General features: G+C 41.4%; 2 protein-coding genes across 6 annotated transcripts in view; both read left to right on the top strand.

Annotated features, from left to right (window-relative positions):
* Positions 1–829: 829 nt before the first annotated feature.
* LOC137038368 (uncharacterized) lies at positions 830–2144 on the top strand. The gene is made up of 2 exons (XM_067412857.1): positions 830–1258; positions 1302–2144. The coding sequence occupies exons 1-2, from the start codon at positions 830–832 to the stop codon at positions 2142–2144; spliced, it is 1272 nt and encodes a 423-aa protein (XP_067268958.1).
* A 145-nt stretch (positions 2145–2289) lies between these two features.
* Positions 2290–13391, top strand: part of LOC137038392 (serine/threonine-protein kinase WNK2-like) — a 113656-nt gene continuing 102554 nt past the window's right edge. For 4 of the 5 annotated variants that reach the window (XM_067412912.1, XM_067412914.1, XM_067412913.1 and 1 more), the window contains exons 1-2: positions 2290–2610; positions 7111–7774. In XM_067412912.1, coding sequence (XP_067269013.1) covers positions 7154–7774 — 621 coding nt within the window. In that variant the 5' untranslated portion in view covers positions 2290–2610; positions 7111–7153. The remainder of the gene's footprint in view (positions 2611–7110; positions 7775–13391) is intronic. The other variant, XM_067412915.1, reaches the window with a different exon arrangement.

Below are 13391 nucleotides of genomic sequence, written 5' to 3'. Positions count from 1 at the left end.
TAGATAATTATGCAAAATATTGTCCTAACAAACCCACACATCAGTGGAACACTTATTTATTCAGATGATCAGTTTCAAAAGATTGAGCCTCATGTTTTCGTGGTCCAGGGTCACACACACACACACACACAGGAGTAAATGAGGAATCTGAGCTGACACCACTAACTCGGTGCCCGCTTCTACTTCCAGACACGTGACTTGTTTGGTGGAGCAAATGTTGTATTTTTCCAGACAGTGAAAGCACATCAAGAAGCGCCTCAGCTGCAGTCCACATGAGTCCAGGCGATGATCAGGAGATCTGAGATATTATGAGTCGAATTAATGTGCCGTTTATTGTGTTGAATGGAAAGCAGCTGCTTGGAAGTTCTTCTAAATATCTCCTCCACACTGTAAAAAATGATTTAGAAATAAGTTACCTGGTTGCCTTAAACATTTGAGTTCATTGGAATTAAAATGTTGAGTTAATACAATGAACATTTTTTTGAGATTCGCCAACCTTTATTAAAATATTATTAAAAGATTCTGTAAGCACATTGGGTAATTGTGTGTGTTTTATTTTTGATGACAGCATATGATTATGATTATGATGATGATGATGATGATGATGATGATGATGATGGTTTGTGTAAGGTAGATGCCTGTGATGAAGATGATGATGGTGTGTGTAAGGTAGATGCCCGTGATGAAGATGATGATGGTGTGTGTAAGGTAGATGCCCGTGATGAAGATGATGATGGTGTGTGTAAGGTAGATGCCCGTGATGAAGATGATGATGGTGTGTGTAAGGTAGATGCCCATGATGAAGATGATGATGGTGTGTGTAAGATAGATGCCTGATGATGAAGATGATGATGGTGTGTGTAAGGTAGATGCCCGTGATGAAGATGATGATGGTGTGTGTAAGGTAGATGCCCGTGATGAAGATGATGATGATGGTGTGTGTAAGGTAGATGCCCGTGATGAAGATGATGATGGTGTGTGTAAGGTAGATGCCCGTGATGAAGATGATGATGGTGTGTGTAAGGTAGATGCCCGTGATGAAGATGATGATGGTGTGTGTAAGGTAGATGCCCGTGATGAAGATGATGATGGTGTGTGTAAGGTAGATGCCTGTGATGAAGATGATGATGGTGTGTGTAAGGTAGATGCCCGTGATGAAGATGATGATGGTGTGTGTAAGGTAGATGCCCGTGATGAAGATGATGATGGTGTGTGTAAGGTAGATGCCCGTGATGAAGATGATGATGGTGTGTGTAAGGTAGATGCCCATGATGAAGATGATGATGGTGTGTGTAAGATAGATGCCTGATGATGAAGATGATGATGGTGTGTGTAAGGTAGATGCCCGTGATGAAGATGATGATGGTGTGTGTAAGGTAGATGCCCGTGATGAAGATGATGATGATGGTGTGTGTAAGGTAGATGCCCGTGATGAAGATGATGATGGTGTGTGTAAGGTAGATGCCCGTGATGAAGATGATGATGGTGTGTGTAAGGTAGATGCCCGTGATGAAGATGATGATGGTGTGTGTAAGGTAGATGCCCGTGATGAAGATGATGATGGTGTGTGTAAGGTAGATGCCCGTGATGAAGATGATGATGGTGTGTGTAAGGTAGATGCCCGTGATGAAGATGATGATGGTGTGTGTAAGATAGATGCCCGTGATGAAGATGATGATGATGGTGTGTGTAAGGTAGATGCCCGTGATGAAGATGATGATGGTGTGTGTAAGGTAGATGCCCGTGATGAAGATGATGATGGTGTGTGTAAGGTAGATGCCCGTGATGAAGATGATGATGGTGTGTGTAAGGTAGATGCCCGTGATGAAGATGATGATGGTGTGTGTAAGGTAGATGCCCGTGATGAAGATGATGATGGTGTGTGTAAGGTAGATGCCCGTGATGAAGATGATGATGGTGTGTGTAAGGTAGATGCCCGTGATGAAGATGAAGATGATGGTGTGTGTAAGGTAGATGCCCGTGATGAAGATGATGATGGTGTGTGTAAGGTAGATGCCCGTGATGAAGATGAAGATGATGGTGTGTGTAAGGTAGATGCCCGTGATGAAGATGATGACGGTGTGTGTAAGGTAGATGCCCGTGATGAAGATGATGATGATGGTGTGTGTAAGATAGATGCCTGATGAAGATGATGATGGTGTGTGTAAGGTAGATGCCCGTGATGAAGATGATGATGGTGTGTGTAAGGTAGATGCCTGATGATGAAGATGATGATGGTGTGTGTAAGATAGATGCCTGATGAAGATGATGAAGGTGTGTGTAAGGTAGATGCCCGTGATGATGATGATGATGATGAAGATGGTGTGTGTGTGATGAAGAGGAATGTTGGGAATGCTCCGTGTCATCAGCGCTGCTCGGTCTCCGATGGGCGTGGAGGAGCAGACGCACTAAAGCAGGATTCAGCAGTCCTTTTCACACGGAGAAATTTCCAGGGATGCCGCGCTGAGCGAGACGCGAGCGCGCGTGTTTAAAGCGTGCCTGATTCGACGCGTCGCGACTGTGTGCGCGGTTTACGCGTGATTTCCTTCTCCACCGGTGATCTTCTTCCACCTTCATCACTCGGGATTTCTCCATACAGCACCAGCACATGTGAGTTCGCTCTGCTTTATGTTCGTTGTATGTGATGGAGGATATAGGAGATGATATGCGTCGCACCTGCACTAGCTCGTGCTCAGCAGAAACATGTCAAGCCTTTATTCATTTGCTCGCCCACAGATCGTAAAACGAGCGATTTTGAAGCATTTAACGATGTTGACTTGTCCAGTGTTTTGCACGTTGAATTATGATGAAGTCTTCGTCGATTACATTAGCATTGGTAGCATTGAGAAAGGCCACGCTCTTAAAGTGACATTTGCCCATGCAGTAAATAACGCCTCATCTTCAGCCGCTCGCCTTCACAATCATTCAATCGTTGTACGTGCGTTTAATTTGGGCTTTGTGCTAAAATACGTTTAAAAACGTTTTTATTTCTATACACACGACATGTAAAAAGTTTTATTTATTACTTTGGAACCTTTTTTGTTGACAATGACCTGTCACTTGATTTTACATCATATGAAGAAAAACATGCTTTTTTTGGGAGCAGTCTATCACTTCTGATATAATAAGCAAAATATGCATATTTAATTAGATGTCCCCTGATTTTCATACTATCAAAAATGTAGCAACTTCAGATTAAAGTGAACACTACTGATTGGTAGCAATTTTAACAAATTAGATTTTTTTTCTTAAAGGGATAGTTAAAAATGTAAATTCTGTCATTTTCTCACACTCATGTCGTCCCAAACCTGTTAGACTTTTGTTCATCTGCAGAACACAAATAAAGATATATTGAAGATATCTGAGAGATTTCTGTCCCTACTTTGACAGGAACGCAACTACCACACTGACGCTTCAAAATATTCATAAAGAGATTGTAAAACGTGTCCATATGAACTGAGCGGTGTAGTACAATTTTTCTAAGAGATTCGATCGCTTTATATGATGCAGTCACGTTTGAGCTTCTCGAGAGCCAATGAGGTTCATTCTGGTGTTACGCATCACGTTTGAGCTTCTCGAGAGCCAATGAGGTTCATTCTGGTGTTACGCATCACGTTTCAGCTTTAGCGAGAGCCAATGAGGTTCATTCTGGCGTTACGCATCACGTTTGAGCTTCAGCGAGAGCCAATGAGGTTCATTCTGGAGTTACGCATCACGATTGAGCTTCAGCGAGAGCCAATGAGGTTCATTCTCGTGTTACGCATCACGTTTGAGCTTCAGCGAGAGCCAATGAGGATCATTCTGGTGTTACGCATCACGTTTGAGCTTCAGCGAGAGCCAATGAGGTTCATTCTGGTGTTACGCATCAAGTTTGAGCTTCAGCGAGAGCCAATGAGGTTCATTCTGGCGTTACGCATCACGTTTGAGCTTCAGCGAGAGCCAATGAGGTTCATTCTGGCGTTACGCATCACGTTTGAGCTTCAGCGAGAGCCAATGAGGTTCATTCTAGTGTTACGCATCACGTTTGAGCTTCAGCGAGAGCCAATGAGGATCATTCAGCTTGGTTCATCGACCATAACTCCATCAAGGACAGCAAGAAACCTTGGAGTTGTGATTGATGACCAGTTAAACTTCACTGACCACATTACTGCAACAGCTCGGTCCTGCAGATTTGCTTTATACAACATTAGAAAGATTAGACCCTTCCTATCAGAACAGGCCCCACAACTCCTGGTTCAAGCTCTTGTTCTCTCCAGACTGGATTATTGTAATGCTCTTCTGGCTGGGCTTCCAGCATGCACTATCAAACCCTTGCGGCTGATCCAGAATGCAGCGGCGAGAGTGGTCTTTAATGAGCCGAAGAGAGTGCATGTTACGCCTCTCTTCATCAGACTGCACTGGTTGCCAATGGCTGCTCGCATCAAATTCAAGGCACTAGTTATCGCCTACAAAACAACCACTGGCTCTGCACCAATATACCTAAACTCACTTGCTCAGACTTACACACCCTCCAGAAGCTTGAGTTCTGTGAGCGAGCGGCGCCTCGTGGTTCCATCCCAAAGAGGCATGAAATCGCTCTCACGGACATTTTCCTGGACCGTTCCCACCTGGTGGAATGACCTGCCGATCTCAATTCGTGCTGCCGAGTCTGTAGCCATTCTTAAAAAACATCTTAAGACACATCTTTTCCATTTGCACTTGACCAATACAGAATAGCACTTACTGATCACCACAGCAACGACCAAAAGCGCACACTCCTGGATCATATCTACGTCTCATCCGGATTTGTGCCTTCAGGCGGGTATGTTACATAGTTATCATAACTATCAGAATCCAGTGTTCTGTATATTGCGTACGTGAGTTTTTGTTGTAGATGGCTATTGCTGCGCGTTTAGCTAGAATACAAAACCAACCCATTGGGCCACTGAATCTGCATTAACGACAACAGCTGGGGCAACAGCCTTAGTCCTAATGGGTTGTAGCTATCATATCGATCAAAATCCAGTGTTCGGCACTTTGCGTACGTGAGTTTTTGTTGTAGATATCTGTCTTTAAAAAAAAAAAAAAAAAAATTGTTGTGTATTGTGCTAATTAATTGAGATTTCTTACAGCTCTTACAGGTTTTTGGCCTTGTCTGTTCCGTTGCTTCTATTACTCTCCCCTTTTTTGTAAGTCGCTTTGGATAAAAGCGTCTGCTAAATGATTAAATGTAAATGTAAATCATTCTGGTGTTACACATCACGATTGAGCTTCAGCGAGAGCCAATGAGGATCATTCTGGTGTTACACATCACGATTGAGCTTCAGCGAGAGCCAATGAGGTTCATTCTCGTGTTACGCATCACGATTGAGCTTCAGCGAGAGCCAATGAGGATCATTCTGGTGTTACGCATCACGTTTGAGCTTCAACGAGAGCCAATGAGGTTCATTCTGGCGTTACGCATCACGTTTGAGCTTCAGCGAGAGCCAATGAGGATCATTCTGGTGTTAAGCATCACGATTGAGCTTCAGCGGGAGCCAATGAGGTTCATTCTCGTGTTACGCATCACGTTTGAGCTTCAGCGAGAGCCAATGAGGATCATTCTCGTGTTACGCATCACATTTGAGCTTCAGCGAGAGCCAATGAGGTTCATTCTGGTGTTACGCATCACGTTTGAGCTTCTCGAGAGCCAATGAGGATCATTCTGGTGTTACGCATCATGTTTGAGCTTCTCGAGAGCCAATGAGGTTCATTCTGGTGTTACGCATCACGTTTGAGCTTCTCGAGAGCCAATGAGGTTCATTCTGGTGTTACGCATCATGTTTGAGCTTCAGCGAGAGCCAATGAGGTTCATTCTGGTGTTACGCATCACGTTTGAGCTTCAGCGAGAGCCAATGAGGTTCATTCTGGTGTTACGCATCACGTTTGAGCTTCAGCGAGAGCCAATGAGGTTCATTCTGGTGTTACGCATCACGTTTGAGCTTCTCGAGAGCCAATGAGGATCATTCTGGTGTTACGCATCACGTTTGAGCTTCTCGAGAGCCAATGAGGATCATTCTGGTGTTACGCATCACGTTTGAGCTTCTCGAGAGCCAATGAGGATCATTCTGGTGTTACGCATCACGTTTGAGCTTCTCGAGAGCCAATGAGGATCATTCTGGTGTTACGCATCACGTTTGAGCTTCTCGAGAGCCAATGAGGATCATTCTGGTGTTACGCATCACATCTCTTCAGAAAATGTAGACTGCAATGCTCATTTCATATGGACTAGTTTTACGATCTCTGAACCTTTTGAAGTTGAGGCAGTTGAGTAATGGAGGGACAGAAGTTTCTCAGATTTCAATAAAAGACATTAATGACAGAATGACAGAATTTCCATTTTTGGGTGATTTAAGGCTTTAAAAGGGCAGAAAACATATTAAAGCAGTGGTTCTGTGTTTTTTTTTCTAGGCTTGGTTGTGTTTATGGGGCGCAGTATAACATCTCTTAATACTTCTGTTTTTTAATCGCTGTATTTTTCTTCTATCCTCCCTTTATTCCACACCGCTGTCTGTCCTTTGAACGGCTCGTCTGCTTCCTGCTTCTATGAAGCCCCTCCCTCTGAAAAACGCAATGGTCTTAGATTGGTCAGATGGCCAAATGTAGTTTACTGTATTTTTATTGGCTGAAGTGCCAAGCACAGGTTAAGGCCACGCCCCTTCCCATTACGGGCAGAAGTCACATCTGCGGAGACTAGAGGGATTATGATGTCACCAACCCAGAAGAAGCTCGTTGTAGTCCAAACCGGCCATTTTTGTAGGCAATAAACTGCCGTAACTTTAAAAGACAATATCTCCGTTTGCATTGAACGTTCAGCGCTGTAACTTTGCAGAGACTGTTTATGCTCAAGCAGCGACATTACACACTAACTACAGTTACACAAGTCAAATCGCATACACATCTTTTAAAAGAAGCCTTTGCACTCATGCTAAATTTAAAACTGACAATTGTGGCAGGTTTGGGTATTCCTGCTTACAGAATTTGTGCATTTTGTTATTATAAATAATAAGATAAGTAGTTGTGGAGTTTTCTAAATCTTAAAAATGTCTCTGAAATGAATGCATTCCTGATGAATATGTTGTATTCCCACAGATGTTTGGGAACATGTGTCAGTTCTGCGCCAGCCGTTCCTGTGATGGATTTTAAAACCATGGAGCCCAAACCGGATTGCTGCGCTTCATCGGTGCCAAACTCCCAGTGCGAGCTCAAGCTCAATATCTACGAGACCATCAGCGAGGGCAATGTGAATAAGCTGGAGAGCTCGGTTCTGGTGCGGGCCGGCAGTGACCCGAGCTCCTACCCGTCCTCCAAACGGCAGAGGTTCATCCGCAGGAGCTTATGGTTCACCGACAATGATGAGCAACAGGACGATTGTGCACCGGAGTGTGAGGAGCAGAATAAGATGCTCAGCATCAACCTGCTCACCATAGTGGACCGAACTCTGGGCGTCCGTCCCAGTTTACAAGAAGGCTCGAGCACGGAGAGCCAGAAGGGTCAGAAAGACCCAGAGCTCACCAGTGCAGATGAGGAGAAAGAGAGAACAGACCCCAGAATGGACTCTACGGACGGCCTTAAGATGAGCATAAAGGCGGCGAGTGAGGAGAACGAGGAGGAGGCGGAGATGAAGGCGGTCGCCACGTCTCCAGGTGGACGATTCCTAAAGTTTGACATCGAGATCGGCCGCGGGTCCTTCAAGACGGTCTACAAGGGCCTGGACACGGACACCTGGGTGGAGGTGGCCTGGTGTGAGCTTCAGGTGAGTTTCTGTGCTAATGTGCAGTGATGGCAGTGGCGTAACTTTGTTTTAAAAAGTGGGTGGGACAGGTGTGTGTATACTGCAAAAAATGCTCTTCTTACTCAGTCGTTTTATCTTGTTTCCAGTCTAAATATCTAACAATTCTCAAATCAAGATGCATTTACTAGATAAGTAAGATGACATAAGATATTTTAAGATCGTAAAAATCATATCAAACTGAAGTGAGTTTTTGCTTAAAACCATCAAAATGATCTGCCAATGGGGTGAGAAAAATAAGCTTATTTCTGATTGAAATCTTGTTTCTTGTTTCCAAACAGAAATAAGATTATATTTCTCACCCCATTGGCAGATCATTTTGATGCTTTTAAATAAAAACTCTCTTCATTTTGAGTAATTTTTTTTCCAAAACACGACAATAATGTTTACTTGTCTAGTAAAAGTTTCTTAATGATATTTTTAGATATTATAGAAGACAAAAATACTAAGTAAGAAAAGCATTTTTTGCAGTGTTGGCATCTTCTCGATCAGCTTCAGAAATACCTTACGCACACACAGAGCTGTGATGCATTCACGAGCCTCTTATAATAAGATCTTTACATTCGCATGTTTTACTTGAACGTGCAAGTTTCTTTATAACTGGTCTGTGGACCCAGAATGAATATTTGCTAAAATAGCTTTTTTCTTTCTGATGGTTTCAAGGCAAGAGTGAGGATTGTACTGGCAGTAGTTTGTGAAATTATCGCGCTGGTTTTCTCCAGGTCTGAACATGGCGACTGACACACGGCACGTGTTTCGTCCAGAATGCATTATTAATGTTCCCGCTGTGCATCAGCGATTTACACCGTCAGTGTTTCATTCAGGTCTCTCTCTCTCCGTGTCAAATCAGCCACATTTTTGATTTGTTAATATTTTTGTCTGCACAAAAGACAAACATAGATATTGATGTAAGCCAAAATATGAAATGTCACAGCGGTGTATTGACGGAGTAATCACGGTTTTGTAGAGGAGGGTCAGAATGACAGTTGTCACCTGAGATCTGGAGCTAAACTACAGGAGTGTGAAAATGACTTTATAAAGATGGCAGCATCATTATGTTATTCTCACACAGAGATTAGCAGATCTATTAGTGAAATCTGTTGACTTTATCAATCTGTGTGTCATTATATGCCAACGGTGAGCGCTCAAACATGGGGAAAAAGCACTTCTTGTGTTTTATTTCCTCAAGTCTGCATCTCCAGAAGTATTAAAGATATCTTAATATCCTTTTAGATTCTGGTTTTCAACAAACTTTTCTTTTGGGTTCTTACTTTTTAAAGCCCAATATGGTTCATTTCCAGAGATATGGAGACCTCAATATGGCTCTGTGAGTAAGTTGGACACTCATACACATTTTCAGGTCAAAAACCAAATGTGGGTCACTTTACACACACAGCTGATACTCTTTTTCTTTTCTATATATATCTATATTTATATATATATTAAAGTTGTCATGCCTGTAACTCTAAAGGTATTCCAGATATCTTAATGTCCTCCTAGATTCTCATTCTTCTTCATAACCTAACCTATATAGTTCAGTCCCACACAGTATCGTAACTACATTACCACAATGACATCCTAATATCTCTGAGACACCATATAGAGCCTTAAAAATTAATGACATTACTTATTACAAAACTAATTACGTTAAGATATATTTAACATGTCTTGAATTAAAGACCTGTAAACTTTGTTTTTGGCACTCAGAGAGATGTTTTATTCAATTGTTTTGATAGAGAGAAATGAGATACAGCTCTAGTTTCAGTGTTATTTGTTCTTCATATATACATTTTTAAATACATCAACTATCCACTGTTTAAAACATGATCTACATTTGGATTAGAGGATGGATACCCGACCCGAGCCCGACGGGTTCCGACGGTACCCGACGGGTCGGGCCGTGTTCGGACAGATATTTAGAAATTACGTTCGGGTTCGGGTCGGGCTCGGTCACGTCAGCGCGATAAGGCATTGCACCTTTTAAATTTAAAACTGCTTATTATGCAAGTAGCCAATGGGTCTGTTTAACTTGATGCAATGGTTTGTTTTTGTGATTAAAATACATGCATAATATTACCCTAACATCCGTCTTCCTGCACGCGGAAATTTGTTTATGTCGCCGTGACAACAACGCGCAACACGTGCGTGCATATTGCCCGCGGCATCCTTGTCATTCCAGTGAGCGCAACTTCAGCGCTGCTGGCAGCAGGACAGCCTTGAAGCCATCCGCAGTTGATGCAATTCTTTTTCTGCATAAAACCTCGATTAGCCTAAACTTTGATGGATAGATTATGTAAATAGATCCAATGTTGCAGTTTAGGAAACATACAGTTTGAGAAAATTGGTAAGATGACTTTCATTTCAATAAGCATTTCAATTGTGTTACGTTAATGTTTTGTTCTGTTAGCTTGGGCCATTTTTAGCAGACCTTTGTTCATTTAATTTCAGTTGGCTATTTGATTGGGCTCTGTGTAACGTTTGATGCCCCGTGTGCGCGCTGATGCGCTCGTCTGTAAACATTTCAGAATGCCTTCCTTACAGCTGCTTAATAAAAGCGGGCTTTCCACACAAACAAACGTACGTGTAAGTAGTATATGAGGGGAAAAAATTGATTTTAACTGTCGGGCTCGGACATAAATATTTAAATGCCTGTCGGGCTCGGGTCGGGTTCGGTTACTGCTCTGTCGGACGCGGGTCGGGCTCGGACAGAAAAATGCGGCCCGATCCGCACTCTAATTTGGATCTTGGCCATTGAAAATGGGTAAAATTCGACAATTTGAACATGGAGCTGCTTTGAGATCATTATAACTCTGGGACTGAACCATATTGGGCCTTAAAAATGAAGATACCCAAAGAAAAGTTAGTTAAGAGCTGGAATCTAAAAGGATATTAAGAAATATTTAATACTTCTGGAGTTGCAGGCACGCAAACTTAAGGAAATAAAACACAAGAAGTGCTTTTTCCCCATGTTTGAGCGCTCACCGTTGGCATATAATGACACACAGATTGATAAAGTCAACAGATTTCACTAATAGATCTGCTAATCTCTGTGTGAGAATAAAATAATGATGCTGCCATCTTTATAAAGTCATTTTCACACTCCTGTAGTTTGGCTCCAGATCTCAGGTGACAAAACCGTGATTACTCCGTCAATATACATCTGACATTTCATATTTTGGCTTTCATCAATATTTATGTTTGTCTTTGTGGAGAGCTGGAAACCTTTACACGGTATGACCCATTTATTGTAGAAGAGTGGTCAGATTGTGAAGTTTGATATATAAATATAGATATATAGATTAAAACATTAGATTTTACCACAAATCAGAGAATGTAAGCATCAGCAATCGTGAGATCGTCTTTGCACAGATACCAGTCTTCTAGATATTCCAGTGTTCAAAAACTTTCTTTTATAATCTTTCTGCTGTAAATGCCTTTGTCACATCAACTTCAGTGCTTGTGTTTGTGCACAGAAATCATAATTAATCATGTATGAAAATATTCAACTCAAACCACACATGCAAAAGTCCTGGATTCCCGGTGGCCTTGGAAACATGCAATTTGTTTCCAAATGTTTTCCATTATTACAAACTGAATAACAGTGGCGTTTCATGGTCGTTTTGGTGTCTGATAAGCAGAACAATGGCTGTTGTACTCCTCAGATCTGAACATTCGATGTTTGTGATCAGAAGTGTCTAGTGAACATTGATCTCATTGACTAGTGTTGATGACAGACAGATTAAAACAGTTTCTGTGGAGTTAAAAATAAAGAAACGTGTTAAAAATGGCACACAAAGGGTCTTAAGAAGTCTTCATTCGACCTTCCACAATTTAAGGCCTTAAAATGTCTTAAATTAGAGCAGAAAGTCTTCAATATCATGGCTTTAAATCAGCGCCCTATGATTTCTGTGACGCAGAATCCATTCATATACACAGCATTGACTGTATAATGCAGAACGTCAGGGAATTTGTACATTTTTGGATGAATAAATCAAAAGTAGGTCATTCAGTTAAAGGGCCAGTTCAGCATTAATGAGAATCCTGGGATCATTTCCTCACCCTAATGTCATTCAGCACCCGTCAGACATCCTTCCTCATACACCCTAAAAAATGCTGGGTTAAAAACTACCCAAATTGGGTTGAAAATGGACTAACCCAGCAATTGGGTTGTTTTAACCCAACGATTGAGTTGTTTTAACCCCGCAGTTAGGTTGTTTTAACCCAGCAGTTGGGTTAAATGTTGCTTAAGACAACCCAATTGTTGGGTTAAAACAACCTAACTGCTGGGTTAGTCCATTTTCAACCCAATTTGGGTAGTTTTTAACCCAGCATTTTTTAAAGTGTATAAAGCCATCGGTTCTCTTCAGAACATCTGGACAAATCCGCTTGATCCGTATGGATCAGTTTTACCAACTCTCTTTACATTTTTATTTTTTACATTAAACTGTTAATGAGGGACAGAAATCTTCCCCCTTTCATTAAAAAATCTTCATTTGTGTTCCGAAGATGAACCAAAGTCAGTAAAATTTAAGTATTAAAGAAAATTGTAAACTAAATAAATGAAATAAATAAAACTTTTCATAGTGCCCTCAATTTAATTCCATCCACTGCCAAAACAAATAAATCAATAAAACATTTCTTTCTCAGGATTTTTGTTTTCCAGTCAAAATATCGAAACCTCCTTAAATCAAGACACATGTAATGACATGCAAAAAGAAGAAATTAAGTCTTTTTTTGAGACGCTGAACAAATTTAAGTGAGTTTATGCTTAAAACAAGAACAAATATCTGTCATTGGTATGAAAATGACCTCTGTTTGAAATAAGTTGATTTTTATGAACACACTGGCACATATTTGTTCTTGTTTTAATCATAAAATCACAATCTTAAAGCTATTTTTTGTAAAATTACTTAAAGAGTTCTGGAGATCTGTTGGAAACTGTATTTTTAAACTTTAGTGTCACTAATTCAGCTCATCGTGTGATTTAGAGAACATACTGGCGTGCTGTTCCCTTCAGTGTACTCCTCAATTCCTTCTTAAATTTACCTTCATAAACGCTGCAGAATCCCTGAAGACAGTCGTGGCCAAAAGTGATGTTTAGCATAGGAAAGTTTACATCTTTATCCTTTATTCAAGTGTTATTATAAATGTGATAAAGATTGTAGAACAGATTTAGTCATTTTTGTGAAGATGGAGTCGGAAAAACGATGGTCTTCAGTCAAAGGTTTAATGGAGACGAATCGCTGTTATTAGGGACTTTAAATCGAGATCCCCGTCTTTACCAGCTAATCACAGAAAAGCATGTTTAAGCCTTAACATCAGGTATACTATTAGAAAGAGATATGAGATGTAGTGAACATTTGGCTGTGAAGGCGTTCAGACTCTTTAATGCGTTCGAGGGCACAGGCCTTGATTTACAGCGCGAGTTGCAGGTGAACAAGCGTCTTCTGTGTGTGTTGCTCTGTCGATAAGCATCTGGAGCTGGAATGTGGCGTTGCTGATGGTGATCATATACACACACACACACACACACACACACACACACACACACACACACACACACACACACACACACACACAC

This window comes from Pseudorasbora parva, chromosome 13 (assembly GCF_024679245.1).
Source record: "Pseudorasbora parva isolate DD20220531a chromosome 13, ASM2467924v1, whole genome shotgun sequence".
Taxonomy (NCBI): Eukaryota; Metazoa; Chordata; class Actinopteri; order Cypriniformes; family Gobionidae; genus Pseudorasbora; species Pseudorasbora parva.
Note: the sequence above shows the minus strand (reverse complement) of the source record. Positions and strands in the feature narration are given on the sequence as shown.

Excerpts from the sequence above, each read along its gene's own strand:
- LOC137038368 (XM_067412857.1), top strand. The coding sequence starts at position 830 with ATGCCTGATGATGAAGATGATGATGGTGTGTGTAAGGTAGATGCCCGT. Across the intron at positions 1,259-1,301 it reads ATGATGATGGTGTGTGTAAG|ATGCCTGATGATGAAGATGA; the intron begins GTAGATGCCCAT and ends TGTGTAAGATAG.